Raw genomic sequence first — 15,246 nt, 5'->3', positions numbered from 1 at the left:
TGTTATAGTGATCTGTGAGCACTGATTTTTGATATTACCCCTACAACTTGCTGAAGGTTCAGAGAATGGTTAGCGTTTTTTAGCAATAAAGTATTTTAAAATCAAGGTATATATATTTTTTAAGACATAATACTATTGCACACTTACTAGACTACAGTACGGTGGAAACATAACTTTTTTATGCACCAGAAAACCAAAATATTCATATAACTTACTTTTTTGCGGTGGTATGGAACCAAGCCCACAATATCTCCAAGGTGTGCTTGTATTATTATACCTATTTTATGGCTGAGGAAGCCGAGACAAGAAGGTTATATTTGCCCAAGGATCCACAACTAGTTAATGGTGGAGTCAGGATTCAAACTCAAGTGGTCTGTCTCCAGAGTCTGTGCTTTAATCAATTTGCTAGAATTTCCCCAAATGCACAGCTTGTCCCCAAGTGGATTCTAAGGAACACTGATTCTGCAGGATGCTGAATGCTGTTCAACAAAAAGGGAAACTTTGGGTTAGGGTTATCAGGTCTCTTTCCCCCAGCACTTCTTAGGACCTACACTATACCAATCTCAAAGGTAGGGAGGGATAGATTGGGAGTTTGGTATTACCATGTACATACTGCTATATTTGAAATAGATAAATATATTTTTTACAGTAGGTCCTTGATGTTAAGGTTATTTCTGTCTATATGTCTATTTATGTTGTTGTGTCTACATGGTGGAAATATCTAGGATCTCTTAAGCATCTCCTCCCACCTCCAAGTTCAGTGATGTCATGTTGGTAGCTTGAAGTCAGCCATGGGAAGAGTATTTACACCACCAAAATTGGCAAGGGCTCCAAATCGGAGCTCTTTTGAAGGGGAGGAGGTCTGTTTTTGTAGAACTGGATGTTAAACATTTACCAGCACACCACTGCAGACATATATGCTTAAAATACTAACTTCACTGTAAGTGCAATTTTGAGAAAATGACTCAATGTCTTTGAACTCTGATCTTCTATTTCTTCAGATGGTTTGTGAGGGTTACATAACTAGACTGGATTAAAGCAGTTGTTCTCACACCTGGCTGCACATCAGAATCACTATAGATTCCCAAGTGCTCCTCAAGACCTACAGCATGAGAATCTCCAGGATGATGTCCAGGGATCTGCATTTTAAATAAAGCTCCCAGGACACGTGGACCTGCATTTGGGAACAAGTGGTTAAAACCACCAGCAGGAAAAAATAAGGAAATTTCTGGAATAATGAACTCTGAAGAGTTATGTTTCTCTTCCACCTCCAGCAGCAAGCATAAAATCAAGACTTCTCTTTCCCTGGCTTCCCTGGTGGCACGGTGGTTAGGAATCCGCCTGCCAGTGCAGGGGACACGGGTTCGAGCCCTGGTCCAGGAGGATCCCATATGCCGCAGAACAACTAAGCTGGTGTGCCACAACTACTGAGCCTGCGCTCTAGGGCCTGCGAGCCACAACTACTGAAGCCCGCGCGCCTAGAGCCCAAGTTCCGCAGCAAGAGAAGCCACCGCTATGAGAAGCCCGTGCACTAGCCCCACTCACCGCAACTAGAGAAAGCCCACACGCAGCAGCGAAGACCCAACACAGCCAAAAATAAGAAACAAATAAAATAAATAAATTTATTTTAAAAAAAAATTTCTCTTTCCCAAGTGGGATTTGATACAGAGCTGAGACAGAGAAAGGGTCTCCCTGCTCCCCAGAGCTACTTCGTGTCCACAATTCTCTGTAGGTAACCAAACTAGGATAGGACCATTTCTCTAGGCCATCCGAAGGATGTGCAAATAACTCAGTTTTTTGAAATTGCACTTAGTAATGCTCTTTACTATCATGAGCTTTTTTACTTGTCTTTCATCCAAATCTCAACATCAAGGCTGAGACACCAGGATCCGTGCAGGCCGTTCTAAGCCATTCTAAGCCTCTGTGCGTTATTCACATCTGAACAAGGCTAACAGCCGAAGCTGATGTACTGAATCAGACCCGAGCCGGACATCCCAGACACTACTCCATGTCTCCATCGACTATCAGAGAGGTCACTAGTTTTGGCTCAATTTCAAATGTTTTACCTTTATTACCTAGCAGATATGTATGTATATGTATGTATTTACACATACACACTTGGTTATAAAATCAAATCAAAGGTTGTAAGGGATCATAATAATAAAACAACAAATAATAAAACAAGATGCCCTTTTCCCAGTCCTCTTCAACCCCACTCCTCCTCTCTAGCCACACTAGAGCGATATAGGATTTGCCATTTTCTTTCCAGAACCTGCCAACTGGGACTGTGATTTTAGGTGTACATGTATTTAAATTAAAATGCCCTTAACTAGAAACCATTTAGATATCCCATGACATTGGTTACAGAGACATTTTCCCTTGCATTAAAATTTGTTTTAAATTTTTCTAGCCATCACCTTTAAATCCTTAAATAATGTATTTATAACTCTATTTTTTGATATATCCATTTCAGGCAGTATCTGTTATTACCTTTCTCTACAGCAGAAGAGGGTTTTACTTACTTATACTACCCTAACCTTCCCAGCATCTATTACCCTTCCGATTTCCATAATTGGTTACTTCAGACATCTTACACATAGATTTTATTGCTTATCCCATCGACACTAGATTGCATTTCAAGTTCTTACTTCATCAGAAAAATTTCAGTGTTCCTACTTTCTCCTCTGCTTTTCTGCACCCACCCCGTTCCACTCCCAGGTAGTGTCTTCCGTCTTTCCACATTATGAAGGCTAGATGGAGCCTCTTCTGTGAGATGCAACCTGCCCAGCCATGGCTGAGATCTGAGATTAAGTGACTATTGTGATCTTCCTGGTTCAGCATACTCAGGCCTGTCATCAAATGTTGGGTCACATATATATAATGGTAAGAAACACAGAACATAATTTTGAATTCCCTCAGCTATCCTTGTATCTATTTAAGGAAAAAGGCTCCCCCCACCCCCAATCACAGGAGTTGCCTCATTAAACCAAACACCATAGAACAGTGTGAGAAGCCAGGGCACACAAAGGTGTAAGGGGAAGAAATCCTATTAGGGTTCCCAGCAGGAGGGTCACTGGAGACACACACACACTAATGAAAGAATGACCTGCGGCCACATTCACGTTCATGTGGTCTCTGCTCCAGTCACCGAGGGGGAAAAATGTGTTTGCTTTCAGAAAAGGCATTCCAAAGGCACTGCTTAAACCACACAAGACGTTTTGTTCTTTCAACATCCTTTAGGATAGAGAGGGAGACAATAACATGACTTAAAAAAATCCTTGCTGTCACTATTGTTATAAAACTGTAAGATTTTGAAAACTTATGGTCAAGATTTCTCATTAGCCAAAATATTCCTATTATGAATGTTATTAGTTTATGTAGCCATGCGTTGAAGAGATTTTGAGAGTCACTCATAATTTTGTCCTTGTTTCCGTATCTACTAATTCACAAATAAGGAAAACAGCATTGTTTTAGAAATAATTTGATCTTTTAAAAGAAATTTAAACTATATCTTTGCACAGTTTCCACACACTTACCAAACAGCAGAATTAGTCTTTGCCAATTCTGAAATATACAAAATTATGTACTTTTTGCAAAGGATGAACATGCAAGTCAATTAAAAACTATGTGAATGTGTATGTGTCAACTAAATGACTCATCCATATGCAAACCCAGGGTTCTTCTGTGGGCTCAAAACCATATGATAGTCTTAGGCTCTGAAATTTTAAAACATCAGGGTGGGTGAAAAAACAGAAACATTTAAATACGTACAACTGATATGCAAGAAGTTTCCTAACTCAGAAAGGCAAAAACAATTCATAGGTAATAATTAATTAGGATAAACCAGCATTGTATCATTGGTTAATTGTAGCAAACCACCAGTCTAGATGATTGGCCAGTAAATGCTGCATTCTTCTTTTCTTGGCCGTGTGGCTCGCGGGATCTTTGTTCCCTGACCAGGAACTGAACCTGGGCCTCGGCAATGAAAGCACCGAGTCTTAACCACTGGACCACCAGGGAATTCCCTGCATTCATTTTTTAATCCAACAGATAATTATTGAGGTCCTACTATGTGCCAAGGCACAATACAGCAGTTAATAAAACTGACAAAAATCCCTGTCCTCCTGGAGCTTACATTCTAGTGGAGGGAGAAAGAAAATAAAAAAGATAAATTGGTAAAATAGTATATTAGATGGCAATAAGAGCTATGAGAAAAATAAAAGAGGGGGAGGGGACTGGGAGCATGAGTGTGGGTTGTACAACTTTAAATTGGCTGGCCAGAGAAATCTCGTTGAGAAACTGACTTTTGAGGCGAGACCTGAAGGAGACAAGGGAATAAGTCAGGGGACCAACTGGGGAGAACTTTTTAGGCAGAAGGAAGAGCCTCAGCCAGAAGTGTGCCTTCCAGCGTGAGGAACGAGGGTGAGGAAGGAGGGCAAGGTCAGCGTGGCTGGAGGTGGGTCCGTGGGGGAGCAGTAGGGAATGCTTCAGAGAAGTAAGTGATGGGATGTGAGGCTGTGTAGGGCTTTGCAGGTGAATGTAAGGACTTATGCTTTTATTCTGAGGGAGATGAGAGGCTTCTTGGGAGTGTTTCGAGTAAAGGAATAACAATCTGATTTACGTCTTGAGAGAATTACTTCAGCTGATGTATTGAGAACAGATGGGGGCAGGGTGCAGTGGGTCAAAATCAGAAAAAAACAGGAGGGTCTTACATTCTTAAAAATTATTAAGGACCCCAGAGAGCTTTTGTTTATGTGGATTACATCTACTGCTAGTTATTATATTAGAAATTAAAACTGAGAAACATTTATAGTCCTGGATTAATTCACTGAATAATAATAAACCCACACACAGAAATAACATTTTTAAATGAATATATTTTTCAAAACAATATTTAGTGACAAGAGTGGTGTTGTTTAGCATGTTTACAAGTCTCTATTATCTGGTTTAGAATAACACAGCTGGATTATCATAGTGGCTTCTGCATTCAGCCTGCTATGAAATGTTTTGGTTGAGGTATATGAAGAAAATATGGCCTCATATAGATAATCTTCAATACTAAACCCAAACATGACAAGTAGTTTATCTTGCCCCTTGAATGGATATTATTAGCATTATGCAATTTGGTGAGTGGGGAATATTAGTTCACTGAATTATGCAGATCTTCCAAATGTTGACACATTTCATTACAGTGTCAAAAATCAGTTATTATACCACTGTCCAGGTTCAGAACATGCTACCTCCAGATATGGCACCTTGGCATAGTGAATATTTCAAGCTGAAGAAATCTGAGAAATGGCAGGTGAAGTAAGATTCTTTCTTTCTTTCGTTTTCTAGTTTGTTAGTCTGCTTATGACCTGTTGCTCCTCAGCAAACAGGTGAACCCACAGTGCTCAACAGAGGCTATGAGAATAAACATTGATTTGTTCTCATTTCTTCCACCTTCAGCAAGGACCTCCTGACCTTCCCCTGAAGCAGGTCATAAAACCATCATGTGAGAGGTGCCCTCCCTGTACCCAGAGGAAAGGCACATCCTTATCTCCGAAGACACAGGGCTGCCCGGAAGAATCCAACAATCGGGCTTTGCTGTTTCCCGGTTTACTAAATTCAGCTCACCTTTGTCCTACTACATCTTCCCAAGGCTTCCCACTCTTCATCAAACCTAACATAAAAACACTCAGGTTTAATTGTTTCTTAAGGTCTTCATTTACTTCCTTATGAAGGCTTGTGTGTCGCATAAAAACTTGTATTAAATACATTCGTATGCTTTCCTCTTGTTAATCTGTCTTTTGTTACAGAAGTCTCAGTCGAGAACTTAAAATGGTACAGGAGGGCTTCCCTGGTGGCGCAGTGGTTTAGAGTCCGCCTGCCGATGCAGGGGACACGGGTTCGTGCCCCGGTCCGGGAAGATCCCACATGCCGTGGAGCGGCTAGGCCCGAGAGCCATGGCCGCTGAGCCTGCGCGTCCGGAGCCTGTGCTCCGCAACGGGAGAGGCCACAACAGTGAGAGGTCCGCGTACTGCAAAAAAAAAAAAAAAATGGTAGAGGAAAAAAGAGGTTTTCCTCCCTATACCATTTATCTTAGTCTGGAAGAACTGGGAAGCCTTCAAGCTCACAGTGGTAGATACACGTTTTCCAAAATTCTAATTTTAGCTTAAAAACTTGAAACAAGCAACAAATTCTATCAGTTGTCTTATTTGAAGTGGTAAATTCACTTTTTTCTTTCGCAGGAAAATGTCTGTCATAGTTTGTTAGTCATTCTTTCAAGTAAAAATGATGTTCTATGAAAAAGGTGACTGGTTCAGCTCACAACTCAATCACACAACTGCTTTTCCTGCAGACAAATATTACTACTGTAGTATGCAGTAAAAGTGCTTTATTAGTATCATATAGAATTTAAAAAGACATGTACTCAAGGGTCAAGATTTAATGAAATTAATATTTTTTACAGCTTCATGAGGACAGTTTAATGAGAGTATGTGGTAGTGAAGAATAGTGACTACTTGTATAGTTTGGTACTTTGATTTGTGCTAGGGGCCCAGCAATTTTACCCACAATTGCTTTCCCACCATTAGTGTAAATATCAATACAGTGAAAAAGGCAAACACTGTCTTAGTACTATTGCAAAAACAGTTTTGATCTCCTGGACTTCCTGTAAGAGGTATTTCTGGAGTCACTAGGGGTGTATTGACCACATTTTGAGAACCAGTGATCGAGATGAAAGATGATGGCAGTTTGGACCAGCGTGGCAGGAGTGGAAGTAGTGAGATCTATTTTGGTTCTGGATGTATTTTGAAGGCAGATTCTGTAAGATTTGCTGCCCAGCTTGGATGTGGAGTGAAAGAAAGGGGTCAGGTTTTCTGGCCTGAGCTACTGCTTAAAGATGAAGTTCCATTACTGAGATGGAGGAAGACAGCAGGGTTTGTGGAAGATGAGAAATTCAGTTTTGAATGCTAATTTTGAGATGCCCATGAGACACCCAGAGACGTCATCTGAGCAGCTGGATACAGACTGCAGTGGAAGAAAGATGGCTGGAGATACACATTTAGGTATTGGTATTTAAAACCATAAGACTTGATGAAATCACCAAGGGAGGGAAGATGGACAGAAAAGAGATCCCAGGACCAAGATGCCAACATGTCAAAGGTGAAGAGAAAGCCAACAAAAGAAACTGAAGAGTAGCCAAGGAGGAAGGAGGGAAAGCCAAGCCCAATGTTTCCAGGAGAAGGATCATCAGCATTGAGTACCGCTAGTAAGGCAAGTAAAACGAGGGCTGAGAACTGGTCACTGGAATCAGCAACATGTAGTTCACTGGTGACCTTGGAGTAGTTTCAATGGAGTTGTGGAGGCAGAAGTTCTGGTGAGAGTGGGCTCAAGAAAGATTTTTATACAAATGTTCACAGCAGCTTTATTCGTAACAGCTTCAACCTGGAAACAGTCTTAAGTGTTTGACAACAGGTGAATGGATAAACAAATGAGCAGAATCCCATTTATAAAGTGGAATAGTATCCAGTAATAAAAAAATAGACTACTGACACGTATCAACATGGATGAATCTCAAAAAACACTGTGCTGAAAGAAGCTGGAAATGAAAGAGTACATACTACATGATTCCATTTATATGAAGTTCTAAACCAGGCAAAACAAATTTATATTGATAGAAATCAGATGAGTGTTTGCCCGGGGAGGGAGTAGGGCTAAGTGTTGACTGCCAAGTGGCACAAGAAAACTTTCTGCTGTGAAGGAAACGTTCTCAATATTAATAGAATGCTGATTATATGCATACATTTGTCAAAACTCATTATACTGTACACTTAAAAATAATGGGAAGAGACAAAACAGTGAACATCAACAAGTCTTTCTGAGTGGTCTCAATGTAAAGAGGAAGCTAGAATAGTGACACAACAGCGGGAGGGAGAAGTGGAGTTGAAATTTTTTTTTACATAGGATAAATAATAGCCTATTTGTATGTTGATCACAGAGCAGTAAAGGGAAAACCCGATGACACAGGGGAGACGTGCAGAAACAGTGCTTATAATGATGGATTATGGATTTTAAGATGGGCAAAGTGGGAAATGTACACATGAAGAGGTGAGGGACAGTGAAAATGAGATCTGTATCAGTGGATTTTGGTCTTGGTGCAGTTGCAGGATTACTGGAATTAGGATACTAAACAGAGTGAGCTTAAAAGATAGGTAGTGAGAATGTAACTTAATATTGAGATTGAAGCTGTAGTTTACCGACCCTGAGGTAGACAATGATTGACCTCAGCTATCTTACTTACCCTGCCTTTCATAACAGATTGAAACTCTATGACAGTACTGCATACTTGATATATATTTTTAAGATATTCCACTACACAGGAAAATCTGAATACCTGGACGTTTTGGGTATGCTATGGCCTAGAAGCTTACCAAATGGCCAGTGGAAGCCAGGTGGGCGCCTCATCCTGTTTTAATTTTTCCTGTTGAATGCTCTTAGCTGTACTGTTACGCTGCTTCCTCCACTTGATAGCCTGATCGGTGAGATTAGTCTAGACTGATCTCAAATCAGTCACACAATACATTCTAAATATTCCTTTTTAAGGAGTGATAGAGGTAGGGACTTCCTTGGTGGTCCAGTGGTAAAGAATCAGCCTTACAATGCAGGGGAGGCGGGTTCGATCCCTGGTCAGAGAATTAAGATCCCACATGCCGCAGGGCAACTAAGCCCGCATGCCACAACTACCGAGCTTGCGCGCCTCAACTAGATAGCCTGTGTGCTGCAAACTACACAGCCCATGCACTCTGGACCCCGCGCACCACAACTACAGAGCTCACACGCCTTGGAGTCTGTGTGCCACAACTAGAGAGGAGAAAACCCGCTTGTCACAACTACAGAGAAGCCCGCACACTGCAACAAAGAGCCCATGTGCCGCAACGAAAGATCCGGCACGCCTCAAATAAGATCCCGCGTGCCACAACTAAGACCCGACGCAGCCAAAAATAAGTAAAATAAATAAATAATAAACAAATCTTTAAAAAAAAAGAAAAGAAGTGACAGGTAGAATACTAAGAGACACAGGTGAACCAGACTGTTAATCTAGACTAAGGGATAAGAAAGCAAATAACTCTGTGGAGCCTTACCCTCCTCCCCAAACAGAAATTATTTCAAAGTTATCTGACAGCTCTCTGATTCATTCTAAAGTGCGTTCCTAGCAGTTGAGGCTACGTATTAACCACCTTCACTGTGCAGCCATTGTACATTCTCAGTTGTTTTCTTGGAACATTCCTTTCAAAATGCTCTTTTTAGAAAATACTGCTCTACTAAACAGAGATGACTAATCATCATCTTTGGATGAACCCCACACATTACAAAATTATAATGTTAGTTTTCACAAAGGAAAATAGGAGAAAAATGTATTTTCTTAATGGGAATAAGATCCTTGGGACAGAGCAAACTGCTAACCATAAATGCCCATCTGCCACAGCATGAAAGAAAACTGCATTTATCACTGTAAAGGGCTATAAAGTACTTACTTTCCACAACAGTTTATGGCTGAAATTCTAATCAAAGAGTTAATATTTGTACTCTCACATCTCATAAGATGTTTAGTTACACAAATTAGAATGTTCCAGCCTGGAAAGGCTAACTGAAAAGAACAGAGATCCATTAACTATGGTTGGACTACTTATAACCAACAGAAGAAAATCAGAAGAGCCACTGGGTGAAAATCCCCTGAAACTCAAACAAGAGTTTTAATAAGAAATCATTTTTGAGAAGTACTCTTTTAAATAGTAGAAAGTATCTGTTATGCACGTATAAAAAAGAAGAACAAAAGAAAAAAGTAAATTTTGGTTACTTTAAAAATTTAATGGCAAATCTTACGGGCTTATTTTTGTTTTATCATCCCACCCTACTCAAATTTGTACATGAAGCCATTCCAGACAAAAATTTAAAGTACTTTGTGCTATATTATCAGCACTACACATTTCCAGTAATGGTCTGAATTTAAATCATGGTGAAAACAAGCTGACTAGTTTAGCCCAGTGAAAAGAGAAATCATGCTTATGAAGGAAGACTTAGACTAAGATCTGAAATATCATCATTTGAAGGGGTTATTCTTCCCATTGCTAGAAGTCCAGTTTTCTAATAAAGACCAAAAGACAATTTCTTTTTGATACAGTTTTTGCTACATTAAATATTAATTTCTGTTGTAATCTTCCCACACACATACTAGTGTAGTATTTCATGAGGTTGACAATTCACAATCTAATGTCGATGCTATATATTCTTTGGAAGGGGTCCCTGTCTGTATGATGATGATAATTAATATCATCTAGCATGTATGGACTGTTTTCTATGTGCCAGGCACTGATCTAAATATCAACAGTTGAAATGTATCAGTTTATGAATTGGCAACATTCATGGAGGGGGAGAGAGGTTAAGGAATCTAAGATTACACAGGAAGTAAGAGCTGCAGCCAAGGCCTGAACTGGCTCCAGAGCTCATGCTTCTCAACACTAAACTATGCTGCCTTATGTGTGTTTTGTTTTGAAAAAGAACCAGCTGGCGAACTGAAAAGAAGCATGTGACCCACTTCTCCTTAAAATTTCCATTATCTTAAAAATGATTCCTTTGTTAAGACTTGTTTTAAATGCTTCTGATTTTATAAAAGGCTTTAATATATTGAAATGTCACTTTATAATGCTAATGGTTGTTGTATACATTTAATTGAATGTTTTCTGTTCTGCGTTTCAAACTGAGTCAATAATTGTAAATGACACAATTGTATAGAGTGATATAAGTACATTAACAGTTACATGTTTAACTTTGCACATAAATCTAGTTTGAAAAAAGTATTAGTAAATAAGTACATATTTATCCCAATCTTTAAAAACTTTTGTGAAACCTAGGATAAATGTATTGAAACTAGATTTCCTGGGCAATACCAGAAAACTATATGACTCAAGAATAGTTGCAAAGAGAGAAGAAGCTAAAAAATGAGAACAGAATTATGTGGCAATCAACTAAGCTGTCTTCAAATACAATTTGTGTGGTCTCGTTTCCATATTTTAGTCCCTTATGCTTGCTCTTTTAATGTATTATATCCTGATAGTCTAGCAAATACAATTAAAACTACTCCTCAGAAAGGAAATCTGCAATAAAATATGTAATACCTTGTATAGTTACTAGTTTAATAAAACATCCAAATAACTAATCAATTACCAGTGTTTAAAATTTATAGTAAGAAACTTATTAAAAACAACAAAAGACTATCTCTGTTCCAAATTTAGGCCAATTTAAATGACTTTCAATACAGGTAAACTCAATGTAGGGGTTACATTTGGTTAAATCTCACTGACCAGACTTCCAAGAATGTGATTATGGCGGTGGATCACCAGGATCAGGCAGTGCCCTCCTTAGCTGCATCACCAGATTCCTGCCATGCTTCTCTCCTACTGAGGAGGCTCAGGAAAGGACCCATCATCCATGTGCTCACATAAAACCCTCCCTCCCCTCCCTACCCACCCCTCCCCTACAACAAAAACTGCAAAGTAGTGGTGTTTTGTGGCCTTTTCACTGGAGACCATAAGTTTGAGTTGAATTATCCAATGTGAGGGTCACAATGAGAGACCGTGGATCTTTCTTATTCTTGTGCACTGTGATCTTTCCTTCCAAGGCTTCACCTATAGAAGAGAGGCAAAAAGTGTGTTTCAGAATTCAAGGAACACAGTGTAGCAGAAAAGTAACACAGTAGACCTAGTATTGCTCTTTTTTTGTTGTGAAATGTTTCACTAATTTTTTTTTAACTTAAAATTTTTTAGGGCAATTTTACCTTTAATTTTTGAACAAAACAGATCTAACTTACCCAGCACAAGTGTCAAATGCTTGTGAAAGAGTAAGCAAAACTACAGTGGTCACTGCAGGGTTGGGGGCTGTGTTACTGGACTCCTCAATATGAGCCCTTATGGTGCATCCTGGGCATAAAAAAAAATAAGACATGGCCCCTGCCCTCAAAGAGTTCATGGTCAGGGGTGAAGAGAAATAGCTACATTAACAATTATACAACAGGTAGGTGTCTAAAGTGTGCTGGAGGTGAGGACTCGGGATGGTCGGAAAGCAGTAAAAGGCAAAGTTTCACAAGAATTAATGGATGAATTATCTGAGGACTAAAGTCAAGGTTACCTTAACGAGTGTACATGGAGCAGCTTTTAAGGAAGAGAAAACATGTATAGAGATCCCTTGGTGAATGGCATTTTGGGGAAATGAAAATTACAGCTGCGAAAACTTAAATGTGTATTTTATAGAGGCACATGACAAGGCTGTTGGCCTCTAAGGTACTCACACCGTAAATATAAAACAGAGCTTACACAGGTAAAAGAGTGAACACAAAAAATACAAGGCAAAGAATGATTCCCTAAAAACTTATCCTGGGGCTTCGCTGGTGGCGCAGTGGTTGAGAGTCCGCCTGCCGATGCAGGGGACATGGGTTCGTGCCCGGGTCCGGGAAGATCCCACATGTCGCGGAGCGGCTGGGCCCATGAGCCATGGCCGCTGAGCCTGCGCGTCCGGAGCCTGTGCTCCGCAACAGGAGAGGCCACAACAGTGAGAGGCCCACGTACTGCAAAAATATAAAAACAAAAACAAAAAAAAAACCCAAAAATCTTATCCTGTATGATCCAAATTTTGTTTTACTCCAAAATGGAATTATATCTATGTGCTTTTCTGATTATAGATACTTCTCATTTTTTTCATTTATTTACCAACAGCCATTTAAAAATAAAAACGAGATTGTTAAGCTGTAACTGATCACCATTCCTTGCTTTAATAAGAGTAAACTCACAGCAAATACTATCAGGTATAGCTTTGAAAATCTGGATGGATACAGTGAGACTCCATATAAAATGATTGTGGAATCTATATAAAACTATCAAAATACTGAATCAATATCTTATTTTAAAAAACCCTGCAAATCAAATCCCCCACATTAAGGGCTAAAGAATCTGAATGCTTTTCAATATGGTACTGAAATAACACAGTAAAACACAACATAACCACCTCATAGCTATACTTCAGAGTATAAAGATTCCACTACTGATACATTCTACACAGCCTGTGAAAAAGGCAAGGCTTATATAGTTTAATACAAAATTAAGGAATTAGAGTAATGGAAAAAATAATGTGGCCCAAGATGCAGTCTATGTAACCTAACAGTGATTTTACGTGTAGGTGTTATGTTAATACGTACATCTGGCTTTCTTTGGCTTCTGTATCTGACCTATTACTGTACATTACTAAGAAAATGAAACAAAACTACATCACACACCAAGCTCATCAATAGCCTGACAAAGATTACCTGTGAGGTAGTTCTACAAACTTTGTAGAAAGTTCAGGTTAATTATTAGACAATAATAATTGCTAATATTTATTTAACACTTATTTTGTGCTAGCCCTATTCTAAAGCCTTTATGTGATTTATCTCACTTAATGATTACAAAATATCTCTGTGAGGTTAAGTACGTTTCCCTCACTTTACAGATGAGAAACAAGGTTCAGGAAGGCTAAGCAATTTGCCCAAGGTCATACCGCCAGTTAGGGAAGAACCAGGATGTTAAGCAGGGCAGTTTGATTCCAGAGCCCATGTTCTTTTTTTGCCTCTCACTGCTGTGGCCTCTCCCGTTGTGGAGCACAGGCTCCGGACGCGCAGGATCAGCGGCCATGGCTCACAGGCCTAGCCGCTCCGCGACATGTGGGATCTTCCTGGACAGGGGCATGAATCCGTGTCCCCTGCATCGGCAGGCGGACTCTCAACCACCGCGCCACCAGGGAAGCCTGAGCCCATGATCTTCAACTACATTCTAGTACCTCCCTATCTCTACCTGAAAATTGATTATTATAGTTTTAATACACTTTAATGGACATGAGACAGTCAAAATTTTACTACTCTATGACATTATTTGTAAAAACATTTAGCCACTTTATAAAAATTTTACTAATATTAAATTTTATATAATAATTTTTATTCTATAACTTTCATAAGCTCTAATACATGTTTTCTTGACCATTAAGACATCAACCTAGGGAAGAAGTCATAAGTATCTTCAACAAATCTAAGAGATTTTCCATTTTTGAATATGTAGGCAATATTTTCTTGTTTCTATTTTTTACCAACATTTAAAAATTGTTATTTTATACCAACAGTCATATCCTGAACTTATCATTTACTGACACTAAAATTGGAAATGAGTATCTGCTCTACCATAAACTGCTATTGGTTTTATAAGTATATGACAAAAAAGAGTAATTACCAACTTGGTTATTAGGTTTAAATTACTGTTACTGAATTATCAACACAAGTTAACAAGCTTGAATTTTACAAATTAGTGGCTTGTTAATTCCTATTTATAAGCAATGTGTCTTAGTGTAAATTACTTTAGTTGCTTCTCTACAGTAGTTCCTATGTATGACAAGACAGATAATGTATACTTGAGATATAAAAATAATGAAATGATCTCCACAGGCCCAACATCAGGCTGGAATCTTACATAAACCACTGAAACCCCGTATTTTGTCCCTCCAATCACATCTCTTCTCCAACCTCCAGTGGTAACCATGATTCTAATTTCTTGTTACCATTACCTATTCAAAATAGTTCCACTTCACAGAGATGTATCCTGTATTAATAGACTGCTATTTATTTGTTCTTCCATTAAATTATTTCCAGTTTTTTATTACAAATAATGCTGCTATGATTACTGTTATATATGTCTGTTATGTCCATAAGACAAGAGTTTCTCTAGGATGGAAACTGCAGGATTTTAGGACATACACATGCTCAAATTACCACATAATGATAAATGGGCCTTTACTAATAAACTTCATCTAGTCATAGAAAAACTCTCTTATCTACATAAGAAGAGTAATTTTCTTTATTGAGAGAATATTTATCAAAATCTGAGAGCAAATATGATAAAAAGCAAACACAGCAGCATTTAGATTAAAGTGAGAACACAGCAAAAATACCACTATCACTACATTATTTAACATTATTCTTGAATGTTCTACACAATGCAATATGACATAAAACAAATTAAGAATACAGATGTACTACTATTACTGGGAAAAAAGAGATACAATTAATTTCAAATGTTATTTTCAGGGAAAGAGTTCCATAAATCTCCATTGAGTTCTCTTGAGACTTTAACCAGGGCTTCCCTGGTGGCGCAGTGGTTGAGAGTCCGCCTGCCGATGCAGGGGACACGG

The 15,246-nt window shown here is 38.9% G+C and overlaps 1 protein-coding gene across 5 annotated transcripts in view; it reads right to left on the bottom strand.

Moving 5' to 3' along the window:
• Positions 1-9,825: 9,825 nt before the first annotated feature.
• PRMT3 (protein arginine methyltransferase 3) overlaps positions 9,826-15,246 on the bottom strand; it is a 149,358-nt gene continuing 143,937 nt past the window's right edge. For 2 of the 5 annotated variants that reach the window (XR_008619555.1, XR_008619558.1), the window contains 2 exons: positions 11,852-12,604; positions 11,612-11,669 (listed from right to left, as the gene is read on the bottom strand). Coding sequence is in view for 1 of the 5 variants with exons in the window: in XM_007122975.4 (XP_007123037.1) it covers positions 11,560-11,669 (110 nt within the window). In the remaining 4 variants the exon portion in view is untranslated. Of the gene's footprint in view, positions 11,670-11,851; positions 12,605-15,246 lie in introns of all 5 variants that reach the window. The other 3 variants (XR_008619556.1, XR_008619557.1, XM_007122975.4) reach the window with 3 other exon arrangements.

Source organism: Physeter macrocephalus, chromosome 16 (assembly GCF_002837175.3).
Source record: "Physeter macrocephalus isolate SW-GA chromosome 16, ASM283717v5, whole genome shotgun sequence".
Classification (NCBI taxonomy): domain Eukaryota; kingdom Metazoa; phylum Chordata; class Mammalia; order Artiodactyla; family Physeteridae; genus Physeter; species Physeter macrocephalus.
The sequence above is the reverse complement of the archived record's forward strand: the minus strand, read 5'-3'. Positions and strand labels throughout refer to the sequence as shown.